Consider the following 15420-nt stretch of genomic DNA (forward strand, 5'->3'; position numbering starts at 1 on the left):
CAGGGTCTCCTGATTATTGGTAAAAGAAACCCCAGCAAGACCAGGAAAAGATGTTTCCTCTTCTCCTACAGCTGCAGAAAAGCACACACTATTCTGCACTATAATGTCAGTTTTTATCAAAAACTGGGAAATTACAGTCACGAGAGGCTCCATCTTAATCTTCTGTTCAAGAATCTTGTGTAGGGCTTCCCTGGTGGCGCAGTGGTTGAGAGTTCACCTGCCGATGCAGGGGACACAGGTTCGTGCCCCGGTCTGGGAAGATCCCACATGCCGTGGAGCGGCTGGGCCTGTGAGCCATGGCCACTGAGCTAGCGCGTCCGGAGCCTGTGGTCTGCAACAGGAGAGGCCACAACAGTGAGAGGCCCGCATACCGCAAAAAAAAAAAAAAAAAAAAGAATCTTGTGTAAAAATGTATGTACTGACTGCTATCTATTATTCTGAAACTATCCTCAAAATATTTCTACAAAGAAGTCTTCTTTTACACCTGAATTTAAGACACCTGAATCTAAGAGGTTATTACCATATTCTGTAAATTGTAAATCCCCACCCCTAAAGTCTGCAATTCTGATTGTCCTGCTGAAGAATCTGCTGTCCTAGTTGTAATATTTAAAACACGTCTGTTTTCTGAAATATATAAATACACATCAGAGCTTTTTTTTTTAACATCTTTATCGGGGTATAATTGCTTTACAATGGTGTGTTAGTTTCTGCTTTATAACAAAATGAATCAGTTATACATATACATATGTTCCTATATCTCTTCCCTCTTGCGTCTCCCTCCCTCCCACCTTCCTTATCCCACCCCTCCAGGCGGTCACAAAGCACAGAGCTGATCTCCCTGTGCTATGCGGCTGCTTCCCACTAGCTATCTACCTTACGTTTGGTAGTGTATATATGTCCACGCCATTCTCTCACTTCATCCCGGCTCACATCAGAGTTTTTTGAACCAGAAAAAGAGCTTTGGAATTTTCTTCTCTCTTTACGTATAAAAGAATAATAAACCTCATGCCTTTGCTGGAGTCCTGCTTCAAATACAGAGTTGAGAGCTTTTTCTCATTTAAGTCAGCACACAGGCCTGGTTAAAGCATCACACCTCTATCTCTCTCAGGCCGGCACAGGTCACTCCTGACAATCATGAAGCAGAGGGCATCCGAAACAGATGAGACACTGAGTGTTGAAAGCGTTCACATCAACACAAATTGATGAACTTCCAAAGTAAATACTGAATCTCTCTAATGGGCCAGACGGGGAGGCCACAAAAAGAATAAGACACAAGCCCTCACAAGTAGCCTGAGATCGTCCCCAGAAGACACACAGTCACCACACAACAGGATCAGTGTGGTGAGAGGGCTAGAGACAGAAGGCTGTGGGTGTAGTGAGGAGCCTGAACGGTCAGAGCAGGTTTCATCTAGGAGATGCTACCTGAGCTGGGGCTCGAAAGGGGAAGAGGAGAGGGAAGAGCACCGAGGAATGAAGAAAGGGGGTGAGTATGCATTGTACATGATTAGAAGTGCAGCATGATCAATTTGCTCTTTGTAAAGATCACTCTGGAGGGCGAAGAGGAAGGCAGTACTGCAATTTGAGGCACCAGATAGGAGGCTAATAAACAACATTCATTTAATATACACTGATTAAGTATCTCCTGTGTGCCCAGGCACCAGGCTAGGTTCTGTCTAGAGGAGAATAAAGGCAAGCAAATAGGCAACAACAAACTGGCACCATGTCAACTGCCATGCCCAGGAAATGAGAGGGCGCAGCTAGGAGCAGCCTCTCCTCAGACTTGAGTAGCTTGGATTGCAGAAATCCAGCTGAAACATACTTGGTGCAAAAAGGTAAAAGAATAACAGATTTGAAGGATATTTAGGAGGTAGAACCAACCAGCAGATGCTATTGGGACCCCACATATACCCCTACACTGTTCCCATGCGCCATACAGCTTGCCACTGCAAACATCTCTGAGACTTTACCTGAGGACACTCGTGTTTGGCTAGCGCAAGAGGCAGGCCAGGAAGCACCAGGGAGTTAGCACGCCTGGGAGTGGTCCTCCACCAACATCAGATAGAAGTCGGTGGGACAACTCTGAGTGCCTTACGCAGAGGACCCAGACGGACCGATTCCCAACTGCCCACATTGGTAACATGCTCATTAACGCACCTTGTCCTGGCTCCCCCACCTTCCCAGTCTCACTTCCCCATTCTCCTAACAGTGCTTCCTGGAATCACCCCCCAAATAAACTACTTGCACTCAAATCCTTGTCTCAGAGTCCACTTTGGGGAACCCACCCTAAAACAAACAGAAAAAAACTTAGCGAAAGATCAGATGGTAAAAATGAAGACTCAATATGAGGCTATGAGATTTCTAATTTGGGAGACGCTGATGCCATCAACTGAGATAAAGACTCTTCAGGATAGGAAGAGGGGTAGATTTGGGGTGGGCGGCGAGGACAGAATAAGTTTGGAAAGACTGACCTTCAGGTACCCAAGGGACTGTTATCTCAAAATTCCCTGAGTACAAGGTTAAGACTCTTGACTTTGAAAAAAGTGAAACTGAGCAGAAAAGGGACTACACAAGAGGAGAAACCACCAGAAATGAATGTCACTTCTCCCTAAAGGGGAGTTACGTATCTTCCTTTGACCTAAGAGAATACAAAGCCCTAGCTATCTCTTCCAGCCGGTTTCTGTATTCTAGCTTCTCATAGTTGAAGGGACTCACTCCTTTAAGACCATACATCGCTCCCCACCAACAGCCAGCAATGGCAGCTGTAGAATCACTGTCTCCACCGTGGAAAAAGGCTCGGTGGGCAAGCTCCTCCCAGGAGTCTCCTGCAGCCAGGATGGCATCGTAGGCAATCATGGGGGCATCATGTCCACTGCTGCCGCCCCAGCCAGAGTAGCTCACGGAGGTGTAGAACTGATCCCTCTCCTTCACATCAAAAGGCTTGGGGAAGGTAGGGGCTGATCTGCCATCCCAAATCCCTCTGAGTTTTAGGTACTTTTTCCATTGGTCTTGGAAGTAAGACCTGTAGGAAGGAAAAAAATCTACAGTCAATTGAAAAAATAAAGTCAAAAGCCATTAGGAAAGGTACCAGATAGATGTGTGAGCAGGGAAAGCTCCAAGATGACTTCAACTTCTGGTACTAAAATCATATGATATAAAAAAATCAAAATGAGCTCTAAGTGACATTCATTCAATAAATTTTTGCTAAGGAATGATGTCAATAAGGCATTGATACCTGTTGCTACATAAAGAAGATATACAGCAAGTTAAAGGTGAGAAATAAAGGTTTGTTTTTCCTGAGTTGAGAATCATGGCAAGTGTCAACTTTCAAGGGTGAACTTTATGTATTTAGCCTGTCATTATATATTTTATTTTATTATTTACTTTATATTATTTTCTTAACAAAAATTGTACATATTCAAGGCTGTATGACATGATGATTTGATATACATATACATAATGAAATGATCACTACCATCAACCTAATTAACACATCATCTCCTTATACGGTTACTATTTTTTTTAAGAGAGAACTTTGGAACATCATGACCGTGGGTGATTTCATTAGAAAGCCTCAGTAAGCGGGCCACTCACTGTTGTGGTCTCTCCCATCGTGGAGCACAGGCTCCGGACGCACAGGCTCAGCGGCCATGGCTCACGGGCCCAGCCGCTCCACGGCATGTGGGATCTTCCTGGACCGCGGCAGGAACCCGTGTCCCCTGCATCAGCAGGCAGACTCTCAACCACTGCACCACCAGGGAAGCCCTGGACCTTTTTATTCTAAGAAAGGCAACGTGAAATGAATTCAAGAAAAGGGGAAGATGTGGCCTTACCACTTATTAATTAGCTGGTGGAAAAACCTATCTCTAGATAATTTTAGCCAAGGATTTCACAGTATTGAGTGTCAAGACAACACTGAAAAAACAAGTTCCAGGAAATAAGCAGGGAAGTTCATCTCAGTAAAGAATAGCCATAGGGACTTCCCTGGTGGTCCAGTGGTTAAGACTCTGTGCTTCCACTGCAGGGGGCATGGGTTCAATCCCTGGTCAGGGAACTGAGATTCTGCATGCCACGTGGTGTGGCCAGAAAAAAAAAAAGAACAGCCACAAAAACTATAGAGAACAGGATCTCTACGCATGAGGGAAGCAGTGTAGCTGCCTTACTCCCTGAGGTCTTCACTTGGCGACCTGGTGGCCACCACCACTGGGACTGTACTTGAAATCCTTAGCAGGTGGGTGGGGAGGCAGCTGGATGCGGTGGACGACAGAACTGGATGGTGAGAACCAGGATGGTTGCTATGATCTATGAGCTTTAGGCATACACATGCACGCATGTGCACACACAGGTTCAACAACCTTCTAGCAGGAGCGTGCAGCTACAAACTTACCAGTGTTGAAGATTCTGCTCCACGAAGTAGCCTGATTGGACAATGTACTTTTTAGCTTCCGGTAGCACCTCCATCAGTCCTTTTCCCCACTGCTGGGGAGGCTTGCCGTTCACAGCATAGGCTGTAAAAAGAGCAGACACGAGGGCTCCCAGGAAGCCTGTGGGATGGTGGTGGGTCATCCGGCCACTCTCGACGCTCACCTGGATCAGGGTGTCCAGCTGGCTGTGGTGAGGGAACCGGAGACCGATGCACATGGCCCGCACAGCAGCCCCGCAGCCACCCTCATGGCTGTTAAAGGGAATCCTCCAGCCATCAGCTTTGTCTGGCTCCAGCAGCATGGCGTTCTGCATTGAGGCGCCCCCTGGGGAGAGTCCGGTATGGGGTCAGTGTACCCCAAAGCGAAGCCCCCGCAGGATGAGAGAACCAAGCCCCATCTCCAGCTTTCCTTGATGGAAAGGGAAAGCGAAAAAGTATGATGATGAATGTCCCCAAACTCCAAACCCCAAATCCCAGAGCAACATTGTGCCTTACTTACACCAGAGTACTTATACTAGACGCCCCTAGGTTTATGGAGCGGGGAGCTTTTCATCAGGAGGTGTTATTGGCTGAATTGTATTCCCCAAAATTCATATGTTGAAGCCCTAACCCCTAGTACTTCGGAATGTGACTGTATTTGGAGATAGGGCAGAGATGATGAAGTTAAAGTGAGAATGTTAGGGTGGGCCCTAATTCAGTCTGATCAGTGTCCTAATAAGCAGAGGAAATTTGGAGACACAAAGAGACACCAGGAATGTGTGCTTTGAGAGGGCACAGCTAGAAGGAAACTGTCTGCAAGCCAAAGAGAAAGGTCTCCAGAAGAAATGAAACCAACACCTTGATCTCAGGCTTCTGGCTTCCAAAACAGTGAGAAAATAAATGTCCGTTGTTTAAGCCAGCCGGTCTGAGGTTATTTTGTTACAGCAGGTCAAGCTAACTAATACAGGAGGAGCTGGGGGAAAGGCGATTCACATCAGCTGGTGGCCCAAGTGGCTGTAAAAAGTTCCCAAAGTGAGCAGGAACCACTTGTGAGCAACCTGGAACCAGAAAAGGGGTCTCTACATGACCTTTTCCAGTCTTCTTTAAAAAGAAAAAAAATTTTCTTTATTAAAGAAAACTCAGAAGCTATAAGTAAGTAAAACGAAAATAAGAAACTATAAATACCCCTATCACCCACATACAATGATTAACATCTTTGTGTATATTCTTCCAGACCTCTCCCAACAGAGATATACATATATACTTTTTTTTTACATATATACTTTTAATGAAAATGGGTTCAGAAATGAAATTGAGTTATTTATAGTGAGATGGATGGACCCAGAGTCTGTCATACAAAATGAAGTCAGAAAGAGAAAAACAAATACCGTATGCTAACACATATATATGGAATCTAAAAAAAAAAAAAGGTTATGAAGAACCTAGGGGCAGGATGGGAATAAAGACGCAGACTTACTAGAGAATGGACTTGAGGACATGGGGAGGGGGAAGGGTAAGCTGGGACAAAGTGAGAGAGTGGCAGGGACATATATACACTACCAAATGTAAAATAGATAGCTAGTGGGAAGCAGCCACATAGCACAGGGAGATCAGTTGGTGCTTTGTGACCACCTAGAGGGGTGGGATAGGGAGGGTGGGAGGGAGGGAGACGCAAGAGGGAAGAGATATGAGGATATATGTATATGTATAGCTGATTCACTTTGTTATAAAGCAGAAACTAACACACCATTGTAAAGCAATTATACTCCAATAAAGATGTTTAAAAAAAAAAAAGAAAGAAAATGGGTTCATAAGATAGTGTTTTGTAACCTAATTTTTTTTACTTAATATACAATATCTTTCCATATTGGTAAATAGTTATCTGCATACTTTAAATGTCTGCAGATGTGTCACCATAATTAAATAAATTACAGAACATTCAGGTTGTTTCTATTTCTGAAACAACTATAAAAACTAATGTCTCCTTGAAATTTAAATCTCATTCAATATTTTTAATGATTTCCTTGGGCCTGTTTATTCTCCACTTGCCCAGGACCTCCACTGGCTGCTCTCACCTGGTGCCCGGCCATTCATGTCTCCCATGCAGTTTTGGTAATGCTTAGCAAGGATGGAATACAGGTGAGCCAAGTCCGAGACTTTGCCAGCTTCCAGGAGAGCGTCTGCCGTGGCCAGATGCATCACCGTGTCATCACTGACTCTCCACCGCTCCACATCTATGGCATCCAAACCGCCAAGCTGGGCCAGCTGCCTGTGAATCTTTTCCCCATTCCGGAGGAACTCCCACTTCCCGTTGAAGTACCCCAAGGCATCTCCAGCTGCACTCAGCACCATGGCTGCCACATACTTCTTGATCAATTCCCCGCTCATGGTGAGGCTGTCTCTGGGGGAATATAAAGACACACAGAGGATGGGGAGAAAAAAAAAAAATCAGAAAAAATAGTAGCCCTATCTACATTTTACTGAGCACTCACACCTTGCAGGCACAGTATTAAGGATATCTCATTTAATCCTCACAACTGCTCTATGGGGAGTGGAATAGGCCCATTTTACAGATGAGTAAATCAGCCACGCAGTATCAGAAATGTTATGTGACTTAGGTCACAGAGCTAATTAATGGCAGGGCTGGCATTCCAACTTAGATCCATCTGACTCCAAAGCCCACAATTTAACTACGATTCCATCTTTGCCTCTCCTTGGGTGGCAAGCCCATTAAATTCTGCAAGTCAAACCAAGCTTGTCATTTTCTCTTTTTGGTTTGAATTTGGCCTTGGAATGCATCCCTCCTTTACTTAAATATTAACACTTTCCATTGGTATCACAATGCACTGTTTGCAAAGCACCCACACATCCTGCCTCATAAGTAGGCCTGGATTACAGTATGCACTTCACAGATATTGCAGCACTATTTACAACAGCCAGGTCATGGAAGCAACCTAAATGCCCATCGACAGACAAATGGATAAAGAAGATGTGGTACATATACACAATGGAATATTACTCAGCCATAAAAGTGAAAGAAATTGGGTCATTTGTTGAGAGATGGATGGATCTAGAGACTGTCATACAGAGTGAAGTAAGTCAGAAAGAGAAAAACAAATATCGTATATTAACGCATATATGTGGAACCTAGAAAAATGGTACAGATGAACCAGTTTGCAGGGCAGAAATAGAGACACAGATGTAGAGAACAAACGCATGGACACCAAGTGGGGAAAGCAGCGGGGGGGTGGTGGTGGTGGTGTGATGAATTGGGCGATTGGGATTGACATGTATACACTGATGTGTATAAAACTGATGACTAATAAGAACCTGCTGTATAAAAAAATTAATAAAATTACAAAAAAAAACCCCAGAAAGCATGGTCAGAGAGGGTAAATTCACAGAAGCAATAAATGGAGGCACTGGGACCCAAATCTTCTGATTCTGGGCCCTTGACTCAGCACAGACCTACTTACCTTGAGCAACCTCTTTGTGCTTCACCCTCCATACCTGTAAAGTGGTGGCAAAAACAGCAACAACCTCGTGGGTTTGTTATGAGGAATAAGTGAATTAATTTTTATAAAGCACCTAGAACAGTGCTTTGCACATAGTAAGCAGTATTTTTATTATTCATACACAACCAGGGAAAATGATTTTTCTATTAATTGAACTAGAAGACTGTACTTTCTCCCACAACCTTCCTTTCAACAGCAATATTTAAATTTTGTTTTCCTTCTAAATGATTGAGTTCTAGAGTCCTGGGGTCTCAGCGAACACTCTCTCCATGAATCTAATCCCCAGTAAAGTGCTGGTTTCCCTGTTGGTGCGTTTCCAGTTCCCCATTGTGCCCTATAGCCTGCAGCGTTCACCTCCAAAGCCCTCCACTGTCTGCTCCCACTCTATCAGCCACTCTACTTGCCCTGACCAGGAGAACACTTGCAAACGCTGGTGGGCCAGCTCATCCTCCCTCAGCTCAAGTTCTTTCCCCATCCAAGATGCCTTCCTCTCCTCCTCTTCCCTAAAATCTATTTACTCAGGGTTAAGTTCAAGTCATTGGGCTTCCAAGAGTCCTCCTCCAGCTGCACTGCTGTGGGCCAGGAAATACAGACTGGCAAGCACCTGAGAAAAATGATGACAGACTGAGCAGACCATTACTGAGTTACTGATCACGCTGAGTTAACTGGTTCCCAAAGGTTATTTGTAAAACATTACTTACATTTTATTTTATTTATTTATTTTTTGCTGTACTCGGGCCTCTCACTGCTGTGGCCTCTCCCCTCGCGGAGCACAGGCTCCAGACGCGCAGGCTCAGCGGCCATGGCTCACGGGCCCAGCCGCTCCGCGGCACGTGGGATCTTCCCGGACCGGAGCACGAACCCGTGTCCCCTGCATCGGCAGGTGGACTCTCAACCACTGCGCCACCAGGGAAGCCCTACTTACATATTTTATTGTTTATAAATGATGCTTAGGAACTGGCGTTCTGGGCTGATAGTCCTGGCTCTGCCCAGAATCAGGTGTGTGATTGTGGACAAGCCACCCATCCTGGATCTCAACCTTCCCATGGTAAATTGGATTGCGGGGCAGGAGGGGAGCGAGCGAGGCAGCCTGGGCTTCTGTCTCTGCGCTGAGTGCTTCAGAGTCCAAGCTTAGTTGGCTTCTGAAGATCAGTCTTTAACCCTCTATACCCTCTTCCAAAGTCCTCAGCTTCTTTTCTGTAATTCCTCTGGCTCCACCCGAAATGTGTTTTTATGAGTTTTGAGTGAGGCTAGGGGCGATGACCACCTCGTTCTGTGGGGAAATTTCCTTTAGCTTTGACACCGTACTGCTCTGGCCTCCCGCTCTCAGAACGCTGATATTCTCTAAACTCCTCTAACTTTTCCAGTTTATAGGCTCATTCCCGAACTATAAATCCACAACTGAGATCTGGGCAGCTGCTTCCCGGCAGTCCTCTGCTATTTTTGGGGGGGGGGGTGGGGAGCAGGCGAGTGGGGAACAGGTCCAGGCCCGACAAGGGGTGGGGGGTGGCCCCCGGGGCACCGCGGGGGAGGAGCGCGCGGGGGACGCGGGCGAGGAGGGTGGGGAGGAGGGGCGGGCGGCACTGGTCGCCGGCAGGCTAGGAGCGCGGGTGTGGGAGCCGACAGCGGGGACGGGTACCTGGTGGCCACGAGGCGGGCACGGCGCGCGGGCTCAGGGCGGGGCCGGGCGCGGGGAAGTCTGGGTGCGAGGAGGCCCAGGGCGGACCCTGCCGCGGCGCCCGCGGACCACGCCCAGGTTCAACGTAGCTGGACGAGTGCCGGGCGCAGCTTTCGGCTCGGGCGAGGCGCGGAGCCTTCTGCGCCCGAGCCGGGTGGCGGGACCCCCGTCACCGGCGCCCTCAGCTCCGGAGGGCGCCGGGGAGCACCAGGAGCCGCGAATTGGCACTGCTCCGCTTCCCCCGCCCCCACACGCTTTTGAGAGACTGTTGGAGACTCACGTGTGACCCCGGGTTGACGCCTCGGCCTTTCCTCCAGTCCAGCTCCTCTGGGCAGTGAACAGCGTGTGGCCCCTGACTCGGAAAAGGGTGTTTAGTGTGTGCGCGGCCTTTGTCACGGTCTGGGCCCCTCACGCATAAAATGGGACAATAATAGTACCTACCTCTTAGGTTGGTTGTTAGAATTTAATTAATTTTAACTCTTGTCATTTGTTTGGTTGCAGAATAGAATTTTTTCATCCTGATAGCAAAGAAAAGCAAAGAAAAACTAAGAGTATTTTTTGTCTGAATAAATATCATCTGAAAAATACTAGAATCACCATATGCAAGTATTCTATATACTTCTCAAGAATTTTGATTTGCTGTGCTTATCTTTCTCGCTACAGGCATTAAACACCTACTGTGTACCAGGTGGATGCTAGGTCCTGGCACAGACCTGCTCTCATGGACTGCACCCAGCTGAGTGATCTCATCTTAGCCTGTTGATTTGTTTGTTTTTTAATAAAATGTTCCTTTTTTATGATAAAAAAATAATGCATACTTCCAGTAGAAAAGTTGAGAACACTTTTAGAAATCTCTCTTAAAAACACATCTCTCAGGGACTTCCCTGGTGGTGCAGTGCTTAAGAATCCACCTGCCCATGCAGGGGACACGGCTTGGAGCCCTGGTCCGGGAAGATCCCACACGCCAGGGAGCAACTACACCCGTGAGCCACAACTACTGAGCCCGCGTGCCGCAACTACTGAAGCCCACGCGCCTAGAGTCCGTGCTTCACAAGAGAAGCCACCACAGTAAGAAGCCCGCGCACCACAACAAAGAGTAGCCCCTGCTCGCCGCAACTAGAGAAAAGCCCACGTGCAGCAACAAAGACCCAACGCAGCCAAAACTAACTAACTAACTAAATAAATAAAAACTCTTATGTGTTCACAAAGATAAATGTTTCTGGATTTCTTTGCAGAATTGTTTCTCATAGCAGAAAATTGGAAATAACCTCAATCTCTGTTTAGAGTGGAGAGTGAGTTTCCTTCTCCTAAATTAGGGCATAATTATGAATAAATTATTCATAATTATGAATTATTTTAATTACCTTTCCAAAAAGGTAGACATTTAAATCAGTAGACTTTGGGTAAATAATCAGGCTCACAAGGAAAGAGCTTGGAGACATTTTGTTAAGTAAAAAAGTCAAGTTTTCGAGTGAGTAATATACATGGTCTATTTATGGAAGAAAAAAGAGCTGTGTGTGTGTGTGTAAAATGACTGAAAGAATACATGTCACATTGTTAGTAATGATTATAATTACCTCTCAGGAGGCTTTGCTGGGAGTAGGGAGAGAGAGAAGGGGAAATTTTTCACATTAAGAATTTTTCTTTTACATGTAGAAAGAAATTTTAGAAAGCACAGGAAAAAAACCACATTCCACCACTCAGATTTTAAATACTTACAATATTTTATGCACATTAAAAAAAATTGGATCATTTTGTATATACAATTTTATATCCTTTTTTTTTAACCACTGAGCTTCACATTGTAAGCATTTCTCTGTGTCATTTGTGACAGTATCATTACTATAATTGAATCCAAATGTTCAGATAAGGTAATGCCTCTAGGGTAAACTCCCTTTCACGTTGATACCAAGAAATATGAGGCTCTGATGTTCAGTTTCTCTCCAACCCATACCATGGCCAAGGCTAGTTCAACAGAAGGAAAACAGAAGCATAGATAACTGAAAAACAGGAGATTAAACAAATCTTTGCCACTTCGTGGGCCTGAATGTGTAAATACCATGCCACCATGCCTCATTAAGTCATGAGAGCTAAAATTAAAAAAAAAAAAGAGCTAACAGGAAATGGTTAATAGACAGGGCCCCTTGAACTCTGCAGCAAACACAAAATAACAAAACGTTTCAAAGGAAAAACAGACCACAGAATAGGACCACAATACACACCTGTTAAAATGATTTAAAGTGGGAAAAAAATGAAGTAGAGGCTTTTTAGAAGAAAGCTGGTCCAGGAGAAATAGGAAGCCCAAAGCGGCTGTTCACATACATATGCTGTATCATGAACTCACTTCAGAAGACTTAGTGAGCATCTGTGGTGGTTAATTTTATGTATCAACTTGGCTAGGAAATAGTACCCAGATATTTGGTCAAACATTTTCTAGATGTTTCTGTGAAGATATTTTTAAGCTGAGATTAACATTAAAATCAGTAGACGTGGAGCCAGCTGATTATCTTCCATGTAAGTGGCACTTAACCTATTCAGTTGAAGGCCTTAATAGAAAAGAGACGGCTCTCACCCAAGGAAGAAGAAATTCTACCAGCAGACTGTCTTCAGATGGAGCTGCTACTTCAACCCTTAACCTGCGTCTGCAGCCTGCTGGCCTAGCCTGCAGATTTTGGACTTGCCAACCTCCACAATCTCATGAGCTAATTCTTTAAAATCAATCTTTCCCTCTTTCCATATATGTATTGGTCCTGTTTCTCCGGAGAACCCTGACTAATACGGCATATAAAATGTGCTAGACACTTTGCTAGGCACTCCATGCAGCTACTGAGGTAGGGCAAGAATCACACAAATAGAGGAGACTTCATAGGGTGTAATGACATTAGGCCACGAGCACTGTGACAAAGGAGAATGTGAAGGTGCAAGGTGGGCAAATATGAGAGAGACATTATCAGCTTACAGCGTTCACAGAGGCATCTAGAGAAAATTAGGTCTGGGCTAATTTTTAAAGAACAATTAAAAGACAAACTAAAATTTCCAGAAGCCCAGAAATAACCAGAGCAGCTAGGGCACAAGAGAAGCAAAGATTTTTAAAAAATAGTAAAAGTAAAAGCAAAGACTCAAGTTTAGGTTGACGTTTCCTCCCCAGTGATGCACGGTTGCTCGGTGCCACCTCAGTCCTGAGGCGTGAGTTATTTTCCAGTTGGGCCTGTCACCGGGTTATGAGAGCGGTCACGGTCTTAAGCTTTCTCCTTTCCGTCTTACTGAATCATTTCCAAACACATCTTCCGTAAGATTGAGCACCAGCTTTGCACGATGGAAATCAGGTATCCGCTTGAAGGATTTTAAAGAAGGCTAGGAAAGAACTTGAAGATCAGCTTATCAACAGGCTCTCTGGACACTAGTCCCAAAGTACTTTTTAAAAATAGAATCCATATGTACATAAGAGCAAAGTTTAAATCACAACACGTTAGCGTCAGAAGGAATATTTGCACAACCTGTTACCATATAGTGAGGAAACTGAGCCCCAGTGAAGTGAAGAGAGTTCCTTAGGGTCACACAAGCAGAGGGAAGGAGGCCTGGAGTCCACTGTCTCTGAACTCTCAGTCCAGGACTTCTTCCATTCTCTGTACTGCCATTTACACAAGCTTTGAAATGATACGATAGACTAAACCCTGAGTTCATTAACGCTCTGAACCTCCTGAATCTGATTTTTAAAATATTTCATGCTCCTTCCAAAAGAGGCCTCTGCTTTATGACAGTGTAAAAGCAGCATTTAAAGAAAGGTCTAAGATATGTGCTGTAATTCTAATAAACAGGCAGTAATCAAATATGGCAGAGGGTGGATGGGAACACTGAGTGGAGAGATAAGTGGATACAAATTGGTGTTTTAAAAGCTGGCAGTGGCTTCTATCCTAAGCAGAACAGAAAGAGAACTGGGGGAAGTCCATGTTCCTGCCTGCCCCTCTTCCCCCGTGTCCCCGAGTGCTCTAGCTTGCTTCTGTAAGTTGTTTTTTCCCAGCCTTTGATCTGGAGACCCAGGTAGATTTTAAAACCTTCTTTGGTACATTTTCTACCAGATGGCCTCCACTGCTCTGCTTCTCCCAGTCCTGCTGGGATTTCCCACAGGGAGGGAAGCTCAGCTGGTCAGCACTCCCCTTCCCCGCTTTGCAATGGACCTTTGGTGCTCCTGGCCACAGGCTCATCGTAAAGGAACTTCACTGCCCGCAAGACTGGCTCTCGGTGGGTGAAAATACAGCTTCCAGGAAACGGAAAGGAACTACTCCATAAACTAGAAACCTGGGGAGCCTTGCTAAAGTTCCCTGCCTGTGCCCACCCGCCCCCTACCCCCTACCCCCTACCCCCTACCCCTCCCTCCCCACCCTCCCCACCCCTCCCCTACTTCACCCCTCCCCACCCCTCCCCCCACCCCCAGCCTCTGCTCCACAACCCCTCCATCAGGGTCAGCCTAGGCTAACCTACCTGAATCCACTCTCATTTTTGTTTCTAGAAGAATCCTTGGGACTATGGGTAAAGAAAAACCTAGTCAGGGGACATTTAGGTGCTCTCAGATTTTAGCCCTCTCCTCCTCCCTCTGATGAGGTGTCAGTTCCCTCATCCTTGGTCTCTGTCATTCATTCCTAAAACTGCTCTTTGGAGAGAACTGAAGTTTGGGGTGGGGAAACTAAAAAGAGTGAGAGTGAAACCAAGACTTCACAGAGGAAGGCGGTTTAGGCAGGTTTCCTAGTAGTGACAGCCACTGGAGAGTCCCTCAACCTCCCCCTGTGGACACCAGCAAAATCAGTTCCAGGATCGGGAGGCAGTCAGTGTGAGGGTGCTGTTAAGGCCCTTCACTCCATCAAATTCTGCTCTTCATGGGACAGTCCTTGTATAAATTGGGCTGCAAATGGCCAGATTTCTTCTCGTATTCAAATAGCAGCTAAATGTGTCTGTGCAAGGTATATTTTAAATGTTGCCCTTTCTGGGAAGAGTTGATGAGAGATAAATTCCCCCTTTCCACTAAAGCCATGCAAATTCTCTTTAATTTTATGCATGGAATTAGACTAGTCCCCACCCCCTTTTTTTGAAATATGGAGACCATAACCTTTTGTTAAAGATTGTTTTTCCCCTAGATTACTTTGTCACTAAGAAACAAAGGGCAGCTATCTATTTCACTTTTCAGGAAAATATGCAAGAAAGAAGAAAGAGAAGGAGAGGGAGGAGAAGGGGAGGAGGAAGGGGAAGAAGAAAGAAGGAGGAGAGTAAAGGAAGGTGGTTACTGTGTCTAAGGGGTGGTTAAATAGTTTAGTGTGTTTAAGCAGTAAATACCCTACTGTTCAATCTTCAATGGGCTGTTCACTTGTCTCTTCAGCTTTCATTTATTCAGGTTTGATTTCATGACAGCTGCACTGTCCCATTATGAAAGCACCAAAATCATCTCTGTATCCTTCTACTGCCAGATGGTTGGCTCCTTACTGTTTCTTGAGGAACAAGGAAAATAAAATACAAACTGAAAAAAGTATGACTTTTGTAACTTTGCCAGCAGCGCTAATGGACAGTGTGGGTGGGGGATAGCAGCCAATGTCTGTGGTAACTCAATCCCCAGAATCCTAGAATCACAAACTGCCAGGATTCCAGGGCAGGCCCCTACCCTCAGGCAGAGAAGCCCAAACGCTGATGGATACAGGGTTTGTCTATTCTCTTAAAGGATCAAGTAATAAAACACTGCAACTTCCTCTGAAATTTGCACTTTCCAGTTTCATCACAAAAAAACAAAAGCAAATAAAACTTCCTTAAACACAACCAAAATATCACCGGCTTTAATTTAA

The 15420-nt window shown here is 45.3% G+C and overlaps 1 protein-coding gene across 5 annotated transcripts; it reads right to left on the reverse strand.

Moving 5' to 3' along the window:
• Positions 1–359: 359 nt before the first annotated feature.
• On the reverse strand, positions 360–10107 carry ADPRH (ADP-ribosylarginine hydrolase). Of its 5 annotated transcripts, XM_079922435.1 has the most exons (6): positions 10034–10107; positions 9554–9944; positions 7876–7909; positions 6475–6800; positions 4385–4745; positions 360–3019 (listed from the first exon to the last, which is right to left on the reverse strand). In XM_079922435.1, exons 3-6 carry the CDS (start codon positions 7905–7907, stop codon positions 2617–2619), a joined length of 1122 nt encoding a protein of 373 aa, XP_079778561.1. In that variant the 5' UTR covers positions 7908–7909; positions 9554–9944; positions 10034–10107; the 3' UTR covers positions 360–2616. The 5 variants fall into 5 exon arrangements, with proteins under 5 accessions (XP_079778561.1, XP_079778564.1, XP_079778562.1 ...); XM_079922438.1 differs by lacking the exon at positions 7876–7909; XM_079922436.1 differs by lacking the exon at positions 10034–10107 and having other exon boundaries at positions 9554–9970.
• Between the last annotated feature and the right edge of the window lie 5313 nt (positions 10108–15420).

Source organism: Stenella coeruleoalba (assembly GCF_951394435.1).
Source record: "Stenella coeruleoalba genome assembly, chromosome: 5".
Taxonomy (NCBI): Eukaryota; Metazoa; Chordata; class Mammalia; order Artiodactyla; family Delphinidae; genus Stenella; species Stenella coeruleoalba.

What these genes read in the sequence shown, in the direction of transcription:
- ADPRH (XM_079922435.1), bottom strand. Translation starts at nt 7,907, where the DNA reads ATGGAGGGTGAAGCACAAAGAGGTTGCTCAAG. An exon ending in GCACAAAGAGGTTGCTCAAG is followed by an intron (nt 6,801 to 7,875) that starts GTAAGTAGGTCT and finishes ATATTCCCCCAG; the next exon opens with AGACAGCCTCACCATGAGCG. An exon ending in GAGCAGAATCTTCAACACTG is followed by an intron (nt 3,020 to 4,384) that starts GTAAGTTTGTAG and finishes TCCTTCCTACAG; the next exon opens with GTCTTACTTCCAAGACCAAT.